Source organism: Macadamia integrifolia, chromosome 5 (genome assembly GCF_013358625.1).
Source record: "Macadamia integrifolia cultivar HAES 741 chromosome 5, SCU_Mint_v3, whole genome shotgun sequence".
Taxonomy (NCBI): Eukaryota; Viridiplantae; Streptophyta; class Magnoliopsida; order Proteales; family Proteaceae; genus Macadamia; species Macadamia integrifolia.
The window spans coordinates 31684756-31706972 of record NC_056561.1 but is presented as its reverse complement, the minus strand read 5'-3'; the positions used below and the strand labels follow the sequence as shown (position 1 = coordinate 31706972).

Below are 22217 nucleotides of genomic sequence, written 5' to 3'. Positions count from 1 at the left end.
AAAAAAAAAAAAATTCAGATTTGAATGGGGAGAATATTGGTGTCAAACCCACTTAAAACCTGAAATGATGATAATTATTATATGCATGGAATTAAGATATACTTTAGAGCTAGTGATCCTTTCACAGTTGGGCATGTTAGATCCATTCTAATTCATAGCACTGGTAGTACTTAATGCCACAGAATTCCATTATCTTTTTATTTGACCAGTTCTCATTTTTGAGTACTTGCTAGTTATGTATTGTATATTGTCTATAGCTTAATATCCAACATGTTACTGGTACAGAATGATTTGAGTACATTTTTGTGTGCTTTGTGCTGAATTTTGATGTAACCAGTCTCCTTCAACTCTTCTGTTTTCCTTTATATAAGTAGCCTTTTTCAAAGTCATTGATTATTGCTGACTCTTTTTTTTTAACGTTAAAATCCAATTACACCAGTTGTGCAACTAAAGCCCTTCATGTATGATCCACAGCCCAAGTATTTCCTTCCTTTCCTGTTCTCTCTATAAATCTTGGATATTCACAAACACAAAATAGAGCAGATTCTGTATTTTGATATTCTGTAAAATTTTACGGCTTGAATAATATAGAAATTTCCCGAGTCCACAAAATAGAGCAGATTCTGTATTTTGATATTCTGTAGAATTTACTTTGTTACCATATGAATGTCATATCCTGCTTGTAATTCAATGTCAAGTCATTGATGCATCTCTTCTACATGGTTGCAGTCTTCAACTGAAACCAACATGCCTCTTGAACAAAGGCAGAGAATACAATCTGCAGTTGATCAACTACAATCTGCAACCAGTAGATTATATTGCTAGAATGGTGATGCACGTAAATGTATTCGTGGCACGTGTAAGTCTTTTTTGTCTGTTACTTGCTCCAACCACTTTACATGTCACTTTCTTAAATTAAAGGCTTTAATGATTTCATTGATGTGCATTTTTTTTCTCAAATTAGTACAATGATTTGAATTTGATTATACTCGCTGGGTAGTTTATTTGTAATTAGTATTGGGTGGACAAAATTGGTTTCAAAATCCTGGTCTAGGGCATGGTTCAAGAACTCGGGTGATACTATTAAAATTTCCCACATTTTGACGGTATCCCAGGACTTCGATACCATATAGCCTGTGACTCTTAAAAGTCACTGGTTTCAACAGGTATTGAGCAAAATTCCCACATTTCAACCGAAATTTGAGAAATTTCAAGTGGACCAATGGGTTCAACCGTTTGGGTGGAACCAACATTTATCAAACATACTTAAATGGGAACCAAGTGTTTTCATTTCAAAATTTCAATCCTCTCCTCATATTTCTTCTCTGTGAAATGGGAAACTTGCTGAAATACTCAAGATTTCCCCTTGTGCCCAAAAAACTTCAATCTAAGCTTTGGATCTTGCAAAATCTACCTAAGGTGAGTCAACTTTTGTTGGCAATATCTTTGGGTATCCATCCCAACCTTGTGTGCCACATCCACATCCTATCACTATGACTGAGCCATTCCCTAGGCTGCAATACTTAGCTGATGTTGATGATGCATCTTATAGATGGGCAGTGATCAACTACCAAAACAATTGGCCCAAAACATGTCATGGGACTCATATGTGGTGCATTCAGAGGAGCGGCTAAGACATCTGTAGTGGTTCGCAGCTCGTGGACTGGAACTGCATAAAAACTCTACTTGGAATTGATTTTTGAGTGAGTGTTCAGTGTGTTGAATGTTGAGACTTGATACTTGAGAGATAACTTACAATTATGTAATATTATTATTTATTTTAGATCCTTTGCATTATGTATTTCACAATTATGTACTTACGTAGATTGTATGCTATATATAATATAGACTATGTAGTATAGTTTCAATCAACGACTCAACATACATTGGCAAACTTTGGTTCACACCGCAAGTATGACTTTAGGTGTTTTTTCCATGAAACTAATTATGTGAATGTGTTAGAAATGTCTAAAATAGGACGTACACAAAAAATAAGGCAAAAAAAAAAAAACACATTTTGGGGGTCGAAACCAAAGTTTAAACTGGGAAAAATTCCCTTGTTTCCTTGAAATGTCCCAAAATTTCGGTCTCCCCAAGGGTCGAAACCCAATACTTTGAACCTTGGTCTAGGGTAAACTTCTTGGACTTTACCTACTTATTGAGCTGGCATCTTCCAGGTTTCACAAACAGTTTGCTAGTATTGATTCACATTTGGATGGTTTGGAAATAGGAAATTCTGTATTCACATAATTGAAAATCTAGTTTCCTAAGTTCGTCAATTGATGAGCTTCATTCCAAAATAGAAATTGCATAATAATTGAAGCAAATTTTGAACTCAGGGAACTAGTGTTAGCATAAGAAGAGAAATATGAGGAAGAAGTGGATCCACAAGTTTGAGAAGAGAAAAGATTCATGGGTTGGTTAGAATACCAAACCATGACTACTAAGCTACATTATATAACTTGTGAAAGGAAGTTACAAACATTTCCCATACTACGAAACATTACATTAAGAACTACTAGAACTAAAATTATATACCCTAATACAACAAAAACATTCTGAACACTCCCCATTATTGCCTCAATGTGACAATCAACTTCAATATGTTTGATCCTTTCATGAAACATGGGGTTGCTAGCACTGTAGATAGCAGCTTGATTATCACAGATCCTGACAAGCTTAGTAACCAAAAACCCCTACTCTTGAAGTAACTTAGTTGTTGTATGAGTTGTGGCCCTCTATTCAGCCTCAACACTTGATCTAGCCACAATTGTTTGCTTCTTGCTTTTCCATGTGACAATATTGCCACCAATAAACGTACAAGGACTTGTGGTAGATCTTCTATCATTGTCAAGACCAGCCCAATTTGCATCACAAAGTATCTAATCAAGTCAATATGCTGATGAGGTAAGGAAATGAGTCCATTTCTTAGAGCCCCCTTAAGATACTTTAAGATTCATCACGCAACCTCCCAGTGAGTCTTCTGAGGTGATTCTATAAACTAACTAATAACTCCAACACCATAAGATATGTCAAGTCTAATAACAGTAAGGTGAGTCTATAGGTATAGGTGTATCAACATCATAAAATATAGTCCTGTATAAATGATCAGTGTCAAAATCCTTGCCATCATCTTTCCCAAACTTCTGTGTGGGTCTATACGTATATCAACTGGTTTGGAAACAAGTATACCAGCATTAGACAAGAGATCCAAAACATATTTCTTCTGTGAGAAACTAATCCCTTTTTTACTGCAGAACACTTCAATACCAAGAAAATACCTAAGGGCAACCAAGTCTTTCATCTGAAAATGTGATTTCACCTCTGTAATCTTAGATGCATCGTCCACAGATTTTATAATGTCACTGACATTACAAATATATTCACCCTAGACTCCCGATGACGAACAAACATAGAGTGATCAGATAATGCTACGAGAATCTGCATCAACAATCGAGGTCAGACCATAAATCGCCTTGGGTAAGTTATAGACTCTGTGAGCATTCTCCCCTTGAGCAACATGTTGTGGAGATTGCTCCACATACATCTCATTTAAATCTCCACATTAGAAAGCATTCTTGATACCCAACTAATACAATGGCCAATCATTATTCGCAGCTAAAGGCAAATGAATAAAATTGAGCCGAGCAATATGGGAGGTCTCCAAGTAATCCATACCATAGGTTTGAGTATAACCCTTTGCAACCAAATGGACCTTTAGCCATTCAATCAGATCAGTCATTGGTGATTATTCTGCAACCATTGGGTGGGTAAGTTGTCTTCTGGTGGATCTTGGGGACATTTCCACTTGCTTAGAGGCTTAGATGTTACTCTCCAACTTGATAACCGGAACATGAACATCTTAAACTGTCTTCGTAGAAATATGATGGAAACTAGGATAGTTTCAGTCCAGGAAAACTTAGTGCATCATTGTCATCATCATATGTTACTGGTGAAAATTCTCACTTGCCTTGTATACAATATTATTTGTTGCAATGGGTTATTCTGTTTATGGGTTTTAAGGGTGTTATCCAAACGGATCCTTAAGTCCCTTTTAGGGTTTTACTTTTCTATAAATAGAGGGGCTTGTGTCAGTTTAAGGCACAAGTCACATTCTCCCTAATTCTTCATGGTATCAGAGCAAGTTAGAGATAACATTCTCTTTTTCTCCTCTAAAGAAACCCTTACCCTAACCATGACTATCAGCTCCGCCACCTCTCTCTCTCTCTCTCTCTCTCTCTCTCTCTCTCGTAGTTTCCCTCACCACTGCCCACCACCGCCTTCCCCTTCGCATGACTCTCTCTCTCCCGTTGCTCCTACCTTCTCGTGGCCTTCGCTTCCCACGACTGGCGATTCTCCTCTTTTGCCTTTTTCTTGAAGGTCTCTCCCTTGATGGTGAATTCTCCCACCGAGGGCCCTTTTATGGTTTAGTTCCTGACTAGATCCATATGAAGGACTAGATCTAGATTGGTGCCTATCCTTGTGATTGTTCTTGGGATCAACGGCCATGGCGATTGAAGACTCTGGCACATTAGATATCCAAGAGGTAGGGAATTATGGTTCTAACAATGATTACCCTACCTCCCTACGAGCTCCATCAAGTTAGATGGGAGCAACTATTTGATTTGGTCTCTCTTACTACTGATCTATTGCTGGTCGTGGATATGCGGGTTATCTCACAGGTATTACTACTTGCCCTACAACTGTTGGTGTCCCACAAGACAAATGGGACGTTGTCAACTGCATGGTAATGTCCTACCTTATCAATTCTATGACCCCATCTATTGTTAGGGGCTATTTATTGCTTGATATCCCGTATTTGGAAAGCTATGAGGGGAATGTATTCTCAAGTGGTTGTTAGTGCCCGGTTCTTTGAATTGAGAAAAAAACTTTATATGGCTACTCAGAAGGACCTTATAGTGTCCCTATACTATTCTGATTTTTGTGGTATGTGGAATGAAATTGACTACTATAAGACCTATCAGCCTGTTTGTGATGTTGATGTTACAGGATTTAAGAAGCGTGAGGAGATGTATCGTGTCAATAATTTTTTGGCAGGTTTAAATGTGGAGTTTGATTAGGCTAGGGCTAATGTGCTTAATTGTGATCCCTTCCCTTGTCTTGAACATGCCTTTTCTTTGATCCACGTAGAAGAAAACCATCGATTTGAGATGCTCCAGCCTGTTTCTCAAGATCGTTCCTTGCTACTCTCTGCACAGGGTTCTACTGGTTCTAATGCTCGGACCACTCCTCCCTCCACTGACAAGCTTGTTGTCAAGTGTGACAATTGTGGCAAGGAGCGCCACACTAAGGAGACATGTTGGAAACTCTATGGGTGACCTACAAATATGCATAGGCATAATCAAGGTCATGGAAAGTCCTCTCAGTCTTAAGTCGGTCAGTCTGAAGCTGCTGATAGTACTGATTACTCTGTTCCCATAAGTTCCTTCTCTAACGATGAGGTGATTGTGCTTCGTTGTATGATGGATCAGTTGGGATCCAACTCTGCTGCTACTGCCTCTTCTCTGCTGGCCACTACTACCTCTCACTCGACCCAGTTAGGTACTACCTTTTATGGTCACAATGCAGCTATGGCTTCCTAGGCCTGGATAATTGATAGTGGGGCTACTGATCGCATGACTGGGTTCCTACATTTTTTTCTATGTATTTCCCTTCCTCATATAACACTAAGGTTCGTGTAACTGATGGTTCCCTTTCTCTTGTTGTTAGAATGGGTTCCATTAGGTGCTCACCTTCCATGACCCTTTCCTCTGTCTTACATGTTTCTCAATTTTCTACTAATTTTTTGCCCATTGGTAGTATTGCTAAAGATTTGAACTATAAGGTCACCTTCTTTCTTACTCATTATGTGTTTCAAGACTGGGTGACGGGGGCAACCATTGGCAATGGTAGAATGAGTGGTGGTCTCTATTACTTGAACAATGGACCTATACGGGCTCTTCACACATCTTCAGATCTAGCACTCTCGGAGCTCCTTAGTTGGCATTGTCGTCTGGGACATCCCCATGGGGCACTTTATCTAGATTATGCCCTGCTGTATTTAAACAATGTACTCATGACTAGTTTACTTCTAATGCATGCATTTTTGCAAAACAAACTCAGAATGTTTATCCAATTTCTGATAATAGGAGTATTATTCCCTTTAATTCATTCTGATGTTTGGGCCTTGCTCGTCCTGTCTCTATATCTAGATATAGATGGCTTGTCACTTTTATTGGTTGTAATGCTCATGCTACTTGGATTTATTTATTGCATCATAAGAGTGAGGTATTTGGGTGCTTTAGGGAGTTCCATTGTATGATTCAAACTCAGTTTGATGCTAAAGTCAAGATATCACGTATTGGTAATAGCAAGGAATATATGGATGGTTTCTTACAGTTCTATCTGGTTGATCATAGGATCATCCATCAGACTAGTTTTGTGGTATCCCAGAGTAGAATGGGGTTGTAGAGCGTAAAAACAGACACTTGTTAGAAGTTGCTTGTTCCTTGATGTTTGACATGCAAGTTTCTGTCCCTTATTGGAGTGAGGCTATCCTTATTGTTGCCTATCTCATCAGTAGGATGCCCTCACGTATGTTGGAGTTTAGGTGCCCGGTTAACCTCCTATCTAGTTCGCGTAACTTTGTTATTCCTCCTGAGGTGTTTGACTCTATTTGTTTTGTTCGAAATCATCAAGTTCTTGGCAAGCTCGATCCTAGGGGTCTCAAATGAATCTTCATTGGCTACTCTTCTACTCAGAGGGGTTATAAGTGTTATCACCCTCCTTTCCCCTTCCCCGCGCCTCTTTGTTTCCATGGATGTAATCTTTTGTGACACTGAGGCCTGCTACTATCGTGCTTATGTGTCTTCATTGTCTTCTGTTTCCATTCGTCAGACCTGGCAGGAGGCAAGTGCAAAACCTAGATTGAAGGAGGCGATGAATGAGAAGATGAGAGCCCTTCATAAAAATGGCACATGGGACTTAGTTACTCTTCCACTACTGAAGCGACCAGTTGGCTGCAAATGGGTGTTTACATTTAAACACAATGTGGATGGGACTTCAGATAGGTACAAAGCAAGGCTGGTTGCCAAGGGCTTCACTGAGACATATAGGATCGTTTACCAAGAGACCTTTGCTCTTGTTGCCAAGATGAACACAGTTATAGTTATTATCCTTTATGCTATGAACCGTGGTTGGGAGCTACAACAACTGGATGTCAAGAATGCATTTCTTTATGGGGAGCTAACAAATGAGGTGTATATGGATGTTCCACCAGGCTACTCCGGTCCAGAAACCCAAGGCAAGGTGTGTAGACTAAATAGGCCTATTATGAATTGAAGCAATCTCCTAAGGCGTGGTTTGTTTGGTTTCACAAGGCTATGGTAGCAGTGGGCTTCACTTAGAGTAATGTTGATGACACTCTGTTCATTAGAGGGTGTGACCAAGTTACTATCCTGATAGTATATGTGGACGATATTGTTGTGACTAGCAATGATGCAGTTGGGATCTCTAAGCTCAAGGTCTATCTTGATGAGGAGTTTGAGATTAAAGACCTTGGGAGGCTAAAATATTTTCTTGGGATTGGGGTGGCACGATCTACCAAGGGTTCTCTCCCAGAGAAAATATACCTTGGACCTCCTCTCTGAGACTGGTATATTAGAGTGTAAGCCCTTAGATACACCTATTGAGGCAAATTCTCATCTTAAAAGCAAGGAAGGTGAACCGGTTGATAAGGGTCATTATCAAAGGCTTGGTGGAAGACTCATCTACCTATCTCACACTTGACCAGACATAGCTTATACAGTTAACCTGATGAGTCAGTATATGCCTGACCCCTATTCCTCTCATATAGAAGTTGTGATTCGTATCCTTCGGTGCTTGAAGATTGCCCCAGAGAGTGGAATTTTATGCTCCCCTTCTGATCACATGAGGTTGAGGCGTATACTGATTCTGATTGGGTAGATTCCCCAGATGATTTTCGTTCCACTACTGGTTACTGTACATTTGTTGATGGCAATTTGGTTGCATGGCACAATTAAAAGCAGTCAGTTGTGGTTTGATCTAGTGCAAAAGCTGAGTTCCAGATAATGGCGCATGGTATATGTGAGTTACTTTGGTTACATGGTCTTCTTCAAGACCTTGGTCTGTCTGTTCAGTTACCATTGTTATTGTACTGTGACATCAAGTCAGCCATAACATGACCATACCAAACATGTGGAGATTGATAGACACTTCATTAAGGAAAAGTTGTAACAAGGCTTCATATGCATTCCTTTTGTGAGAAGTGAGGACCAGTTAGCTAATATTCTTACAAAGGGACTTGGTAGTAAATCGTTATTCTATTTGTGCGAGTTGGTTATATTTGATATCCATGGACCAATATGAGGGGTAGTGTTGGAAGTAATGGGTTATACTGTTAATGGGTATTAGGGGTGTTATACAAACGGACCCTTAAGTCCCTTTTAGGTTTTTTTAACTTTATTTAAATAGAAGGGCTTGGGTCAGTTTAAGGCACAAGTCACATTCTCTCTAATTCTTCATTATGTTTACATTCTAATGCCACAGCACGAACCCAACCTGGCAGATATATGAAGTCCCCTCAGGTGATGTACAAAATCTACTTCAAATCTCGTCTGTCCTTCACTTGTTTCCATAGGAGGGTTTGACATTTTTACCGCAACTGGAAAATTTTGATGAAAGTATTTTGGCTTCACCAGAGATCAAAATCCCCTACCCTTCCCTTGGTGGCTTGGTGAACCTGAAAAACAATCACAAGTTTTGTTCTTGTTCTTGTATGGTAGGAATGCCAATACCAGAATCAAGGGGAAGTAAAAGAGACATTGTATTCCATGCTCTAGAGCACCTCTAAAATACGGAAGTGCACTCACCTTGATTCTTATGACTCCAATTTCTGTAAAGATATCCCCCATTGCAGAGTGGACACTGGATATCAAACATGAATTTTTCTGTGCTAATCTAAACCTGACTCAATGACTCAAATTGTGATACTAAATATTAACTGAGTTTGTTTCGTATAATTGAAAATTATAACAGCACTTAAGTTTTCTTCTGGGTATACAGAGTTCCACACTAGAAAGTAGAAACTGTATGGCTTCCTGGAAACTTGAAGTAATTGTGGAATCACATTACAAGAGGCAATCTGAAATGGTGGTTTCAGTTAAAAGGAGGGAAAGAAAAAGTGTGCCGGTGTGCCACATTTCTCAAATATTTTATTTCTTTAAGGAGAAATTCCTTGCTCTATTTGATTTGTTGAAGGTGAAGCTTCGTGGTTGATTACTGCATCTAAATGAAACCATTTTTCACATGAATAATTGAGTTTCAATAGATCTGTTCTCAGAAATACTATGTACTGCTATAACTTTCCCAGGAAGAGTATATGCTGGTTTAAGCGTTCAAAAATTCCAAGAGCTGTGACAAGTTTTCCATGGAGATCACTAACAGCATGATAAAACACCTCAGAGACCACGTCAGTATCGTGTGCAGTAGATTCTGATAAAAGCTACCAAGTACCCCATGACTAAATGTGGCACTTTGGTCATATATTTCATGATGTAGCATTGATCTACTCTTGAGATATTACAGGGGCGCTGGCATGGAAGTGGATTGTTTTGGACCCGAAAAGTTTTCACATTTTCTGGATGTTCGGTAGCAACGGATGATCAAGCCATGAAATTCTCAGGTGACGGGTAAAACCAATCCATGTGCAATATTCAGGACGACGCTGAATTTAAATCACCCAAGTTAGCAGTTTAGAGCTGACGCCAGGATATCGATGGCTATACATATTTCACTGTATATTTCTTTAAGGCTTGATGTTTCAATTGATCATGAACTGTTGTACAAAATCAAAGTAGGCTTAAGTAAGGGACTTTGGGTGCCAGTTTGGTGCATGGATTGATTTCCTGTCATATGGAAACTTTATTGGTGCCCAAATTTTGTCCACTTGTAGTCAACTAGGCATTGTCTCTTTCTTCATTTGGCTTGTTACGGCTGGAAGTTCACTATGTTTTTAGGGAAAAGGCGTACGCCACGCCTACTCACATGAATTTTTATATTATTTTTTTATAGAAAGAAAAATAAAGATTAAATAAATCAATGTGAGAGGGTGTAGAGTACCCTGCTTGGTCAGACAACCCACTACCAAGATTTTATATTTTATTTTTTTTGGGTGGGGTGGGGTGGGGTGGGGTGGGGGCATTTTCTTATGATACCTATTAAGGTGTATTATATTTTGTGACTTTATTTTTTTTTTTGTCATCTTATTATAATATATCTTTTCTTACAATGACAGTGAAATTATGTTATTTCACAGGCATACTCGAAAAACATGTGAAACAATGATTGTTTTTGAAAATGACATGATAAGTTACTTTCAAAATATTTTGAAAATTCTTTTGACGTTCAAATTTAAGAACATTTGGGAGAGAGATAGGGCAATCAAAAGAAGGTTATATGCTCTAAATATACTTATAGAGGTGTCATTCAAACTATCTTAAAACTATTTTTTTTCTTACCGGCAAATTATATTGGAGGCTACAAAGTTGCGTGTACTTACAAGTGTTATCAAATGTTTAAAACTTGATGTTTGGCATGCCTAACACCAACTATTGATGACAAAATATCCTATCTACTTTGACATTCTACATCATTTCAATGATGCCTATTGGAATGATGCAATTCAACTATCTTGTGTTACATTTTAATACTATATTGATTGGATCATTATTCTTCGTTTTACATTTTAAACATGGAAAGAGTTCCAATTATGACCTATCAACTCGGACCTCTACAGCATTTGAATGATGGCTATTAAAATGATGCAACTCAACAATCAAATATTACATTTTATAACTTTTGATTTTTATCAATTCTCTTCATTTTACATTTTTCAATTCAAAGAATATTGTTCAACCATCATATTTTTTGTGACATTTGATTTGGATTATAATCGATCATTTATCATTTTAAATAATGGGAAACGCTATACAATTTTATACAAGATCTAAGTATCATATACTTTTGAAAGATTTCAATTGAAGGATATAGTTCTACCATCATATTTTTAGGTTTTTTAAATCTTTAAATCTTTATTTAGGTCATGCCCATCTGTATAGAAAATACAATTGTAGGGGATTCATCTAAAATAAGACCACTAAGAGCTTCTAGAAGATCCTGATCAAAAGGATTCAATTCAACCTTATATTTTAGTTTTTTTTTCTGGGCCTATGTTTTTAATCATTTGATTGTTCATTTTTTATGTTAAAACATGGTAAACATGATATTGCAATCTATCTGTGATTAGTCATCAAAAGCATCCGATCATTCATTTAGTGTTTCAATAATCATAACCATTAATATTAGTGAATCTTAGTGGTTGGTTAGTCATGTACTTTGGTGTATTTTGGTTAAAACCAATTTTTTAGAAACCTCAAAACATTAGGTAACCCTCTCATGTATTTACCCTAAATGTTAGAAACCTCAAGTGTAACTGTTTTCACCATGTTGTAACACAAAAAGTTATGGAAATCAATAAATAGGATTGAATTTGGATTGCCAAAATAAAATATTATTATTAAGTATTGTACTAGATTAATCCCATCATTGTAGTGATCAAATAATCCATGGCATTACATCTTTATGCTAATTTTCTTATAGGTAAGAGAACATCCGTGCATTAAACCTTAATGTTAATTTTCTTATGGAAAAGGAACCCTTACCACTTGTACAGTTACGTGTACAAGCCAATGGGAGACTGCATAAAAGCATCTAGGTAAGGTCACCATCATCTTTTAACGCCAATCAATGCACAGCGACGGCCATAGGATCTCCCTTCTCTCATCTCTGTTGAGTAGAGGTGGATTTGTTGTTGATGTGAATCCAGATTTTGAATCTCCATTGTCATTTCTGATTGTGTTTTCTCTTTATTGAATCCAGAGACTGAGAGCTACCCCAGCAACACCCCCCCTTCCAGGCCGATTGGAGCAGTAATACCATAACTCGATGGGATCTGCACTTCTAAAATAGTTTGTTCTTCCCATAGTTCGACTGGGAAAAAGGGTGAATGTTTATACAATAAGAACTTGGAACTTTTAAATGGCAAAGAAGATCAATCACACTTTCTCACTCCAGCAGTAAAGAATCGAACCATCAGACAGTGAATTTAATCATTTGGGGAAAAAAATTCTATATTCCTCACTCTTTCTATACTTTGGTCCCCAGGGGAACCTTGATTCCTCCCGGTTACACTTCTCATATATCTCTACACTGTACAAAAAAAAAAAAAAAAACACTGATCAAATCCCTTCAATCCAAGGCTTCTCTTAGGATTCAGGAACCACCACCATCTGAATCACTAGAAGAGGAGGCCGAGCCCCTCGGACTTGATTTGCCTGACAAGAAATGCTCCGGCAAGAGTGGGAATTTCACAGGAACCCTTTTCGCCGGTGATGCCGGAGAAGATGATCCTGAACTTGCTTCCTTCTTCTGCTGATTCCGAGCGATGTCGACGCATGCTTGATCCACCATATCCAAGAAGTCTTTAACTATCTCAAATAGCTGGAGTGGAGGAGCATCTTTAGCCTTGGAAGCTCCTGATTGGTAATACTGTGTTGTCTTCTTCACAAGCTCCATAACCCTTGTTTGCTCCTCTTCCACTACCTTAAGCTCCTCTTCTGCAGCCTTTAAGAATTCTTTCATGTCTCTCACAAACCCTCCTCCCTCACGCATGTTGAAGCCCCCCAAGAATTGCCGAATCTCATCCACCCGAGCTTTGAGAACAGGGCACACCTTGACCAAGGCATCGTAACCGATTTTCGCTGATTTTTTGACATTTGAGAACTCCACACTTAGTCCTCCGACCACCGGTAACCCCAACCTTACATACTCCTCTTTGTCCTCATTAGCTCCGGCACTTTGTGAAACACTGCTGTTGCTCTTACGGCTATTACTTCGACCGAGGCTGTAATTGCGGTTGATCAGACAACGTTTCCCTTCGTATCGGACCACCTCTTCCACCACAAAGTGGAGAAGTGTAGTCGATCCATCGGTGCTCTTAACATCGGAGAGTTTCCGCAATGCCGTGAGGTTGAACGCTTGTGCATTTCCTCTGGTAGTTCCTGCGTTCATACGGTTCCCTGCCTTGAGGATCGCTTCTAAGAGTTTCACAAAGAGCCCACGAGTTCTGAGCTCCTTGCAAGCCGATTCAAGGGTCTGTATAGACTGCTTCACTTGAAGGATTTCGTGGTCGTAGTTTGATCTGAAGAGTAAGGAATCTAGACGGTCGAAAGCAGAGGGAACGGATTTCAAGATGTGGAAGAGGAAAGATTCAACGTCTGCAAGTTTTGTTGGGTCGCCACTGAATTGAACAATCTGGGCTTCTTCTTCTTTGGTCGGAGCGATTCTTGCAAGTTTTTCAAGGGTATCAGCATAAAGACCACGGCCCTCGAGGAGGGCACCGAGGATCTCTTGGCGAGATATAGCAAGAGTCCTTAGGACAATCGCTATATTTTGGGATTTACGGGGATCTAAGATGAAGATCTGAGCAGAGGAGTCGGAAGTAGTGGTGCCCAAATGAGATGAATCTCCGGTTCTTCCAGGGGGTTTCCGATTGGTGGCAACATAACCAAACATCGCTTCCATGAGATCACCATCGAACCTATCAAAGAGAGAAAAATTCACATTTTTTTTTTTTTTTGAAGATAAATTTGTGATATAGCAAAGACGGGATGAAATTGAAACGGCGGTACCTGAATGAACCATTGTTTATCTTGTGCCACACCATGGAATGATCCACATTAGTGGTAACCTTGTCCCAGTGCAAAGGCTTCAGCTTGGTCTGGCCAGACCCATTCTCTCTTGATGGAGACTCTGCTTCCTTCCTGCTATGATTAGGTGCAGGAGGTGGTTTTGACGAAGTTGAAAGTCGTGCATTAAGGGGTGGAGGCGGTGCGGGAGGTCCTTTTTTAAGGGGTGGAGGTGGTGCTGGAGGTCCTTTTTTCGCCGGAATTGGCGGTGGACGAGGTGGCGGATTTGACTTTGCCGGGATTGGAGGAGGCAGAGGCGGCTGCGGTGGTGCTGCCGGTGGTTTCTCGGCTTTTGCCACAACCTCCAGAGCAATCCCATGAGATGGAAGAGAAGCTGTTACGTTTACATCATTTGGATCTTCTCCTTGGGGAAAATTTTCACTTGAAGAATCGACAAATCTTACACCAAGTAAAGGGACCTCTTGAATTGGACCAGAGTTCCTGCGTCGATCTCCCAGATAACCCGTCTCGTCTTCTGGTTCTTCTTCTTCTTCTTCCCCATTTTCCTTGGAGAAACCATTATTTGAGTGCCCTTTCTCAAGCTTCCTCAAATATAGGACATCCAATCCATTCTCATCAACAATCAACCCCTTAAGATTTCCATCAAATCTCTTAAACTCATTGCAAGGCACCACACCCTGTTCCTGAGGGGCAACACTACTAATACTGGTCTTCTTCTCAGGCAGGGGGCGATTACAAACACCTGTGTACTTTTGGAGGAAAAAGAAGAAAATTCCAGCGAGTAAGAGAGTACAGGCAGCAGTAATTCCGACGGCCTTAGCAATGGTGTGATCAGAAGAACTTGAAGACGATGTCTGTGAGTTTGGGAGTGGCAGGTTAGGATTTTTTACAGGAAATGTCTGAAGTGGGAAGAAAGTTTCGATATTTTGAGGGGAATTCAACTCAGAATAAGAGAAGGGAAGAAGGGAGAGAATGAGAAAGACTAAAAGAAGAAGAAGCTGTGTCTTCTCCTTCCTAGCCATGGGAGCAACAAGGAACACAGAAAGAGTTGCAGAAGCAGAGGAAGCAGTCGAAAATTTTCTGTAGTTTTGGAACGGAAGTTGTTAATTTCTGGTCGTGCGTGCATGTGCGCGCGCGTGCTCTTGTGTGTGCGCGCGCGTGTGAGAGAGAGTTGCTGATGCTGCTGTGCTGGCACTTTCAAACTAGAAAGGGGAGTGGTTGTTGTTGGTGGCTCGTCTGTTTTTTTATCTATTTTATTTATTTAAAATTTAAAGCACTTAAGGATACCCTTAATCTCATTTTAATCCTTCCCGCTCTTCTTGCGATTTGTTGAATGACTAAAATGTCCTTATTGGAACCATAATGGGGTTATAACAGGAGGGAGCTTTTGGGTAATTGGGTGGGTGGCAGTTCAAAATGTGAGACAGGTGGAGAAGTTCGGTGAGACGGTGGGTGTGACTTGTGAGTCGGTGGTGGTGGTTTAGCTTTAGCCCATCAGGCCTTTGGACCTTGGTGCTTAGTTGGCATCCTTTGTTTACTGTCAGAGGAAGTCAAAGGGGTTGACCGAATGAACTGGTGCGGTGTTTTATTTGATATTTTTTATTGATTTAGGAATGTTTGTTCATCTAACTTGTCTTCCGACTTGGACTGTTGATTTTTGGTAGAAAGAGAGAATGGAAGGTTCTCTAAAATACCCATTGCCCTGGGAGGGTTTTAGTGCAAGGCATCAGAATCAGTGACGGATTAGACCCCTTAATCGAATATGGATATTTCTAAATTGATATAACCTTGATCCTTTGATGATTCGTTGAATCATTAAGAGCCTTTAAAATCATTAGCTTTGTAGTTTTTACATTATGTTTCAAATTATCTAAATTCAGATCTAAATATATAGGGATGCAAATCGAATATAGATTTTTGACTATTCATTTATATCCCTAACACTGATAAGGATTGATACACTACTTCAAATCGTTTTGCTCCTGAAAATACCAATACATATTTTTTGGACTATTTTGCCTTCCTTTTTTGAATACCACTTAAAGGTATATCCCAATCCAATACCTAAAACAACCATGGGTTGGAAACAATTTTATGAAGGAAAAAAAAAAAGTGGGAGACAAATAGGGGACCTACAAGGTAAGGGTGTCAATTGGTTTAATTTCAATATTTTTAGTTTAGTTTCGATTCGATTCAATATACAAAACATAATCAAACTGAAACGAGAATAAGAACACATTTTAAAAACCAAAATCAAAACCAAATTGAATCAGTTCAGTTTAGGTTTTTTTCCAATTTTGTATTCAATTCTTTACTCAATTTTAATTCTGTTTCATATTCAATTTAAGTTCTATTTTGATGTTTGCGCCAACTTTTTATATATACACTGAAAAAAAATAAAACCTTATTTGTAGGGATCATAATCCAGAAAGCTTTTTCAAAACATTAAAATAAATAAATAAATAAATAAAATTATCATCCACATTTTTTGAAATATTAAAAAAGAACATTACTTTATAAGTTCCTTATTCGATTTGGTTCAACGGTTTTTAAGTAGTAATGAAACCGAAACTAAACAAAGAAAAGATTCCAGCTTTTTAAACCAAAACCAAACCGATTTACTTCGATTCAGTTTTAAACAATGGGTTTTGATTTCAATTCTAAATTGACACCCTTACCACAAGGAGCCACACAAGGGACTTAGGAGGGGCTAGCAAAGGGGCCATTGGGCCGCATTTTGTACTAACTACAAACCTTCTTACTAGGAGTATCAATGGGTTGGGTTGGGCTGGGTTTATTTAAAATCCCAACCCAGCCCTAAGCTCTCTTAACACAATCCAAGCCCAGCCCATCCCTAGCTTGGGCTGGGTTATATCAGCCCAGACCTAACATTGTTGGGCTTAGCCCAACCTGATGGACCCTGATTGGGCTGCACTGTGCCAACCCATCCCAACCAGTACTATTGGTTATTTGGTTGCTTGATCTTGATGCACTGTAGAGGCCAAAGACTAATGTTGACTTTTTATAGACCTTTTACTATGAGTATCTATTTATAATTGACACATTTATATTATTATGTACTTAATATGCAGGGTTTGGTTGGGTTGGATTGGGTTAAGACCTCAATCCAGGCCCAACCCAACCTGGCCTTGGTCTCAAATTCTCAACCCAAGCCTCCCCTATGGGCTGAAATCTCAGCCCAAGCCCTGTTCGGGTTCAGGGCGGGTTCAGGGCGGGTCCAAGCAAATCGGGCTTTTTTGACACCCCTACTACATACTATTAGGAGCTACAAAGCTATCCTTTTCTTCCGCAACCCTCCCCAAATTATCCAAAGGGAATTGTTTAGGGTGCTGGGCCTGGGGTAAGATTTTGAAAACCTAGGCCACCCTGAGTTTACTCAAGCCCAAACCAAGCCCTGAGACCTGACTAGGCCTGACCTAAGGCTGGAAAACCCCAACCCATGTCCAGCCTTGTCTGGGCTTAAGATAGCCAGCTAGGCCTGTAAAGCCCGATAAGAACATGTATAAAACATATGGAGAAAGTTTTCCTTCTCCCCCGGAGGAGGATTCACATGAATCTATGGCCGTTGTTATTCCCTCCCCTTCTAGTTGTAAGTTTGAAATACTCCTAAAACCTTTACGACACATATCCCACGTTGTAGGACCTTGGATCCTATCCATAAGGGTGAGTTGATGCTAGGGTCTTGCCTTACAGTAATTGCTCTTGGAATGTCGTCTTTCAAGAACAGGCTGACCACTTATTCAATACAACAACAATAACAAACTCAGCCTTATCCCAATTTAATGGGGTTAGCTACATGGATCTATTCAAAATAAAATAGAAAAAAGTCCAAATAGAAATGGAGAAAGGAAGAGATGGAAAGATGAGAGAAGGAATATGAGAATAAGAGGAAAAAGGTACAGCCTAACAAGTTAAGAAAATTTCAATTAAATGGGGTCGACTACATAAACCCTACCCCTCTAATAGGCTCTATCCGAGGTTATACTTGGGACAAGCTAACCATTGATTCAAATAAAGCAAACAAACTGACTCACCAAGCAAGAGCGTAATTCTTAGTATAAACAGAATCAAGTTTCATATTATAAGATGACGAAGTTACTACACCAACGATTCACGTTGAAGACATGTTTTTTTTTTTTTTGTAACAAGCTGGAGACATGTTTGATCCACATGCAAAAGGACTCAAGGCCCGGATCTGCCCATTTAATAACTACTATGCATTAACGGCACGGCCCCATCCTATTATCTAATAGCCATAACCCATAAGCCCAAGGCCCAATAATCAATAGCAACAACTAGTTTTCTGTTTATTTAGTTTGAAGGGTAAAAGGGTTCCTGCAAGCCCTATTGAGGAAGCCCATCCCACATATATTATACGTTTTTTGCCATAAGGACTAAATGATTTGGCATCCTGATTGATAGGTGCGGAACTCTATAGATAAGTCACATGTTAAATTTAGTGGTCTATATAAACCTAATTTTTTATCAAAAAAGAAAATCTATATCAACAAAATGATGCACTATTATGGAGCGTTTTTTTTAATATTCGTTGAAAGTGGGAGTGTAGGAAGGGTTTCCTACAATCATGAAATAGTAAAAGTTAAAAACAAAAATCCTTACCCCAACTCTATAGGCAAAGGAAGGGTAAAAAACCCTACACTTAAAGGGTAATGGTAAGGGCCAGCTGAGATCTAAATTTCTGCCTTTTTTAATATTCGTTGAAAGTGGGAATGTAAGAAGGGTTTCCTACAACCATGAAATGGTGAAAGTTAAAAATGAAAATCCTTACCCCAACCCCATAGGCAAAGGAAGGGTAAAGAACCCTACATCACTTATAGGGTAATGGTAAGGGCCAGCTGAGATCTAAATTTTCCTCATCTTCTATACGAGGAGTAATTTTTTTTTAATTTTTTTTATTTTATAGGCGAGTTGAACTCATGTCCTCCTAATTGTGAGGGGTTCATTTTTGCCAACTAAATTATCCGATAAGTTCACATCAAGGTAGAGCAAAAACGACAATTTGATTCTTCAAAAGAAGAAATTTCACATTCAGCTAGGGATGTCAAATGCTGGCCCTTTATGCTAGGTCCAACCATAGTTAATAAATGTGTTTAAATCACGTATTTTTATTGTATCCAAACATTAAATTGAATGTATGATACGAAAAAATATACATTTATTAAGGGATGCCGAATTAAACATGTATTTTTTGCTGTTATTCATTTAACATCACTCTTTTTTTTTTTTTTTAATCAAAACCTAAAATCCCTTCCAAATTGAAAATCCAAACCTAGAGAGAGATGTAAGAATACTCCTTTTATGTTTTTTTACTCTAGTTTTTTTGCTCTAATCTTTATTTCATCCAATCATAAAGAGAGTTTTTTTGGCTCACTTAAAATCCTAAGTACATATATGTTTCATGATATTTTTGCTTACAGAGCAGTCGTATTAAGCATGAACGGTATCATTGCCGTACATGTTTTATTACACTGAATATTTGAAAAGATATTATTATCATATGGCCTGCTCAATTATTGTACATATTTTCCCATATCATTGTTGTTCTCAAACTTACTAACTATGGGTCCAACTAGAACTAATCGGTCAAAGCCTGACATCGGATCAAAAGTTGTGTTAGTAAATGACCCAATGCTGGGCCTAGCTCGATAATGGAACGATCGTTCTACAACCCAACCAAGACCGATCTGCACCGTTGGTTGAAAATTTAAGGTAAGAGTAGTCAATTTATGCCCAGTAAACCAGATTAGCTTGATTATAATTTGTTTACTGCCTGATTGCTTCACTTAGCTCATTTTAAACTCTAATTAATGAGGCCGATAAAGGAGTAGTAACCAACCAATTGAATAGAAATGCATCCATGTATTGCTTAGGTCTACGAGGCCTTGAATAGGTAGGAACCAATTTGATCCAATATAAACCAACCAATTAGGCCATTGGCCCATCCTACTCAAACCCCCCCCCCTCCTCTTCCCAGGTTGCCACCGCTATTATGAATTATAATAAGAAATCAATCTGATCCGAAGATTTGTAATCGTTTGGTTGGATTTAAACTCTTTTCAACCGTTAAACTCAAAGAATAAAAACAGATACTTAGGACCACTGATTCATGGTGAATATGGTTTCTGATTATATATAAGATATGTCGGGCCCATTTAACTGCTTCCGGATCCTCTGATCCCAAGACATAAGAGAGTTCTTTAGAACTGAGACGTGAAGAATATTCTAGGGACCAGAATAGAGATTTGGCCATTTGAATTTAAGCCAAGTAGTGGCTAAAGCTAAATGTATAAAGTGAACTTGTGACCACTTTCCTTTCATTACCAAATATTGGAAGTTAGTACTTGTATATTTCTTCAACATGGAAAGATGAGTAGTAATTTTTTTTATTTTTTCTCAAAGTTTTCCTAACATCGGTGGGTGAATGAGGAGATGACCTAGATGTGACCCCACTTGCCCTCCCCCCCCCCTCTCTCACCACTATATCATGGGGTCAGTGAGGCCACATGGTGAACAGACCGTGGCCTCAGGAAAACGCAATCCTTACTTTTTTTACCAAAAAAAGAAAAGAAAAATTGATTACAAAATTTCGGTTGTTAAAATGTCGGATTTAAAATTAAGGAATTGAGAATTGAATCTGTTGATTTTAGTTCGGATTACATCAAAATCGGCTTGGATCAGCCCAAGAATTGATGTTTTCTTGCCTTAACTCTAATTTTCATACAATGATTGGATGAGTTGGATTGGCAAGAATTAGAATAAGACAGACCAATTTTCTATCTTACCAAATTGATTCCGATTCTTGAAACACAAGTTGAACTAACTATGAGTCAAATTTAATGACACATCTCAATTATATAATCCACCATATACAATGCTCACCGAGAATGGTTTAAGATTTGAACTATAGATCATGGCTGAGTTTGAGCCCAGTCAATCCAAACTCTATTAAGAAACTTGGGCTCTCTAGACCTATTGGCTATTTCAACCAAGTTATAAGAGCAGATGAACGGGTCTATTGGGGTAAGTCAGGCTGCCCCAATTCAACCGGCAATCAAAGCTTTGAGGCAGAAGTGGAAATTGAATCGATCAGTGTCAATTCCAATTCAAATCAGCTGAAAACAGATTTGAAACAGTCGAGGCTGCTTCTGTTTCGAATTGACCAATTCACCAATCCAACTCCTATCTTTATAACTAAAAATCCGGTATCTGACTCTTCCTTTTCAATAATGAATTTCATTTTTATATTTTAGTATTAAAAAAAAATATATCCAAATATAACCGACCTTTTATATAAGGAGGAGGTTAGACATGCTATTAACTTTTCGAGAGTTAACGATTCAACCAATAGAAAGACTACCATAAAAAAAAAAAAGAGTAGAGAAATATTTCCAAGGGGGATAGGAGTCAAAAACAGTGCTGAGCACTCTTTACATGTCTAACTTTTTTTCATTAGGTATAATAACCTTAGATAAAAAATTGACCCAACTTGTTATGATAATATAGACAACATATCTATTAATTTGAATGCTAATCCAACTTACTTGCCAGCTTCATGGTGTTGGTTTTTTTTTTTCCTCAAAAACCTTAAGCATTGATAGAACCTAACCCAAGGGGGTAACGCAGTTGGTGAAGAACAAATTTGGTACAAGCCGTAACCTCGGAAGTCCTAAGTCCGATTCTCTCTAGGCACATCTTAAGCCACTCACAAGGGGTGTTTAGTGCTCTTCACTACTTTTAATGAAAATTGAATAGTTCTCACCAAAGGCTTGAATACCCGTCGATAGGTCAACACAATTGAGCTAATCCCAAAATAACTTAGTATATATGTTTAATTTTAATAATTCAAATTATTTGTATATGAAAAATGTTTTTTATCAAGGAGCGTGACTATACCAGCACCTTAACCAATGAGACTGCTCATTTCAATATCGATCAAGAGAGATATGATGATCATTACGCACCCCTTGTGTTTAAGCATAGGAGCACATCCCAGGTAGAAAACTCATCCCATTTTATATAATAAGCTTAGGATAAAAATTTACCCCTCACGATCACCTGCCATAAGTGAACGCTTTACATTAAATTTTGTGACGACACATGTCTTTTTTCTTTCAAAAATAACTCTTGAAAACAATATTTAATGGAATGATTTTCCTAATTTTCTATTTGGAGAAGATGGGCGTGATGTGAATTTTCATTTTAAATGAAGATAATCTTTTGGAAATGGTACACTTGTTCATTCATGGTGGGTCCCATTACTTTGGACTCTATGCATCTGGTCATTTATGATGGCCGCCCAAATCCATGCAAGGATTCGGTGATAGAATACCTCACATTTTCACAATTGAAAATGTTCAATTCCAACCTCTCCATAGTTCAAAGGTCAGA

At 38.6% G+C, this 22217-nt stretch overlaps 2 protein-coding genes across 4 annotated transcripts in view; one reads left to right on the top strand and one right to left on the bottom strand.

The window, feature by feature from the left end:
* Positions 1-10157, top strand: part of LOC122079264 — a 60513-nt gene extending 50356 nt beyond the window's left edge. Inside the window, exons 19-20 of one of the 3 annotated variants that reach the window (XM_042645584.1) lie at positions 730-859; positions 9392-10157. In XM_042645584.1, coding sequence (XP_042501518.1) covers positions 730-825 — 96 coding nt within the window. In that variant the 3' untranslated portion in view covers positions 826-859; positions 9392-10157. Of the gene's footprint in view, positions 1-729; positions 860-1552; positions 1891-5878; positions 6190-9391 lie in introns of those variants that run through there. The other 2 variants (XM_042645583.1, XM_042645585.1) reach the window with 2 other exon arrangements.
* A 1998-nt stretch (positions 10158-12155) lies between these two features.
* Positions 12156-14970, bottom strand: LOC122078272 (formin-like protein 4). The gene is made up of 2 exons (XM_042644182.1): positions 13770-14970; positions 12156-13678 (listed from the first exon to the last, which is right to left on the bottom strand). The coding sequence occupies exons 1-2, from the start codon at positions 14807-14809 to the stop codon at positions 12352-12354; spliced, it is 2367 nt and encodes a 788-aa protein (XP_042500116.1). The 5' UTR covers positions 14810-14970; the 3' UTR covers positions 12156-12351.
* Positions 14971-22217: the final 7247 nt, after the last annotated feature.

Excerpts from the sequence above, each read along its gene's own strand:
- LOC122078272 (XM_042644182.1), bottom strand. The coding sequence starts at position 14,809 with ATGGCTAGGAAGGAGAAGACACAGCTTCTTCTTCTTTTAGTCTTTCTC. Across the intron at positions 13,679-13,769 it reads ATAAACAATGGTTCATTCAG|GTTCGATGGTGATCTCATGG; the intron begins GTACCGCCGTTT and ends TCTCTTTGATAG.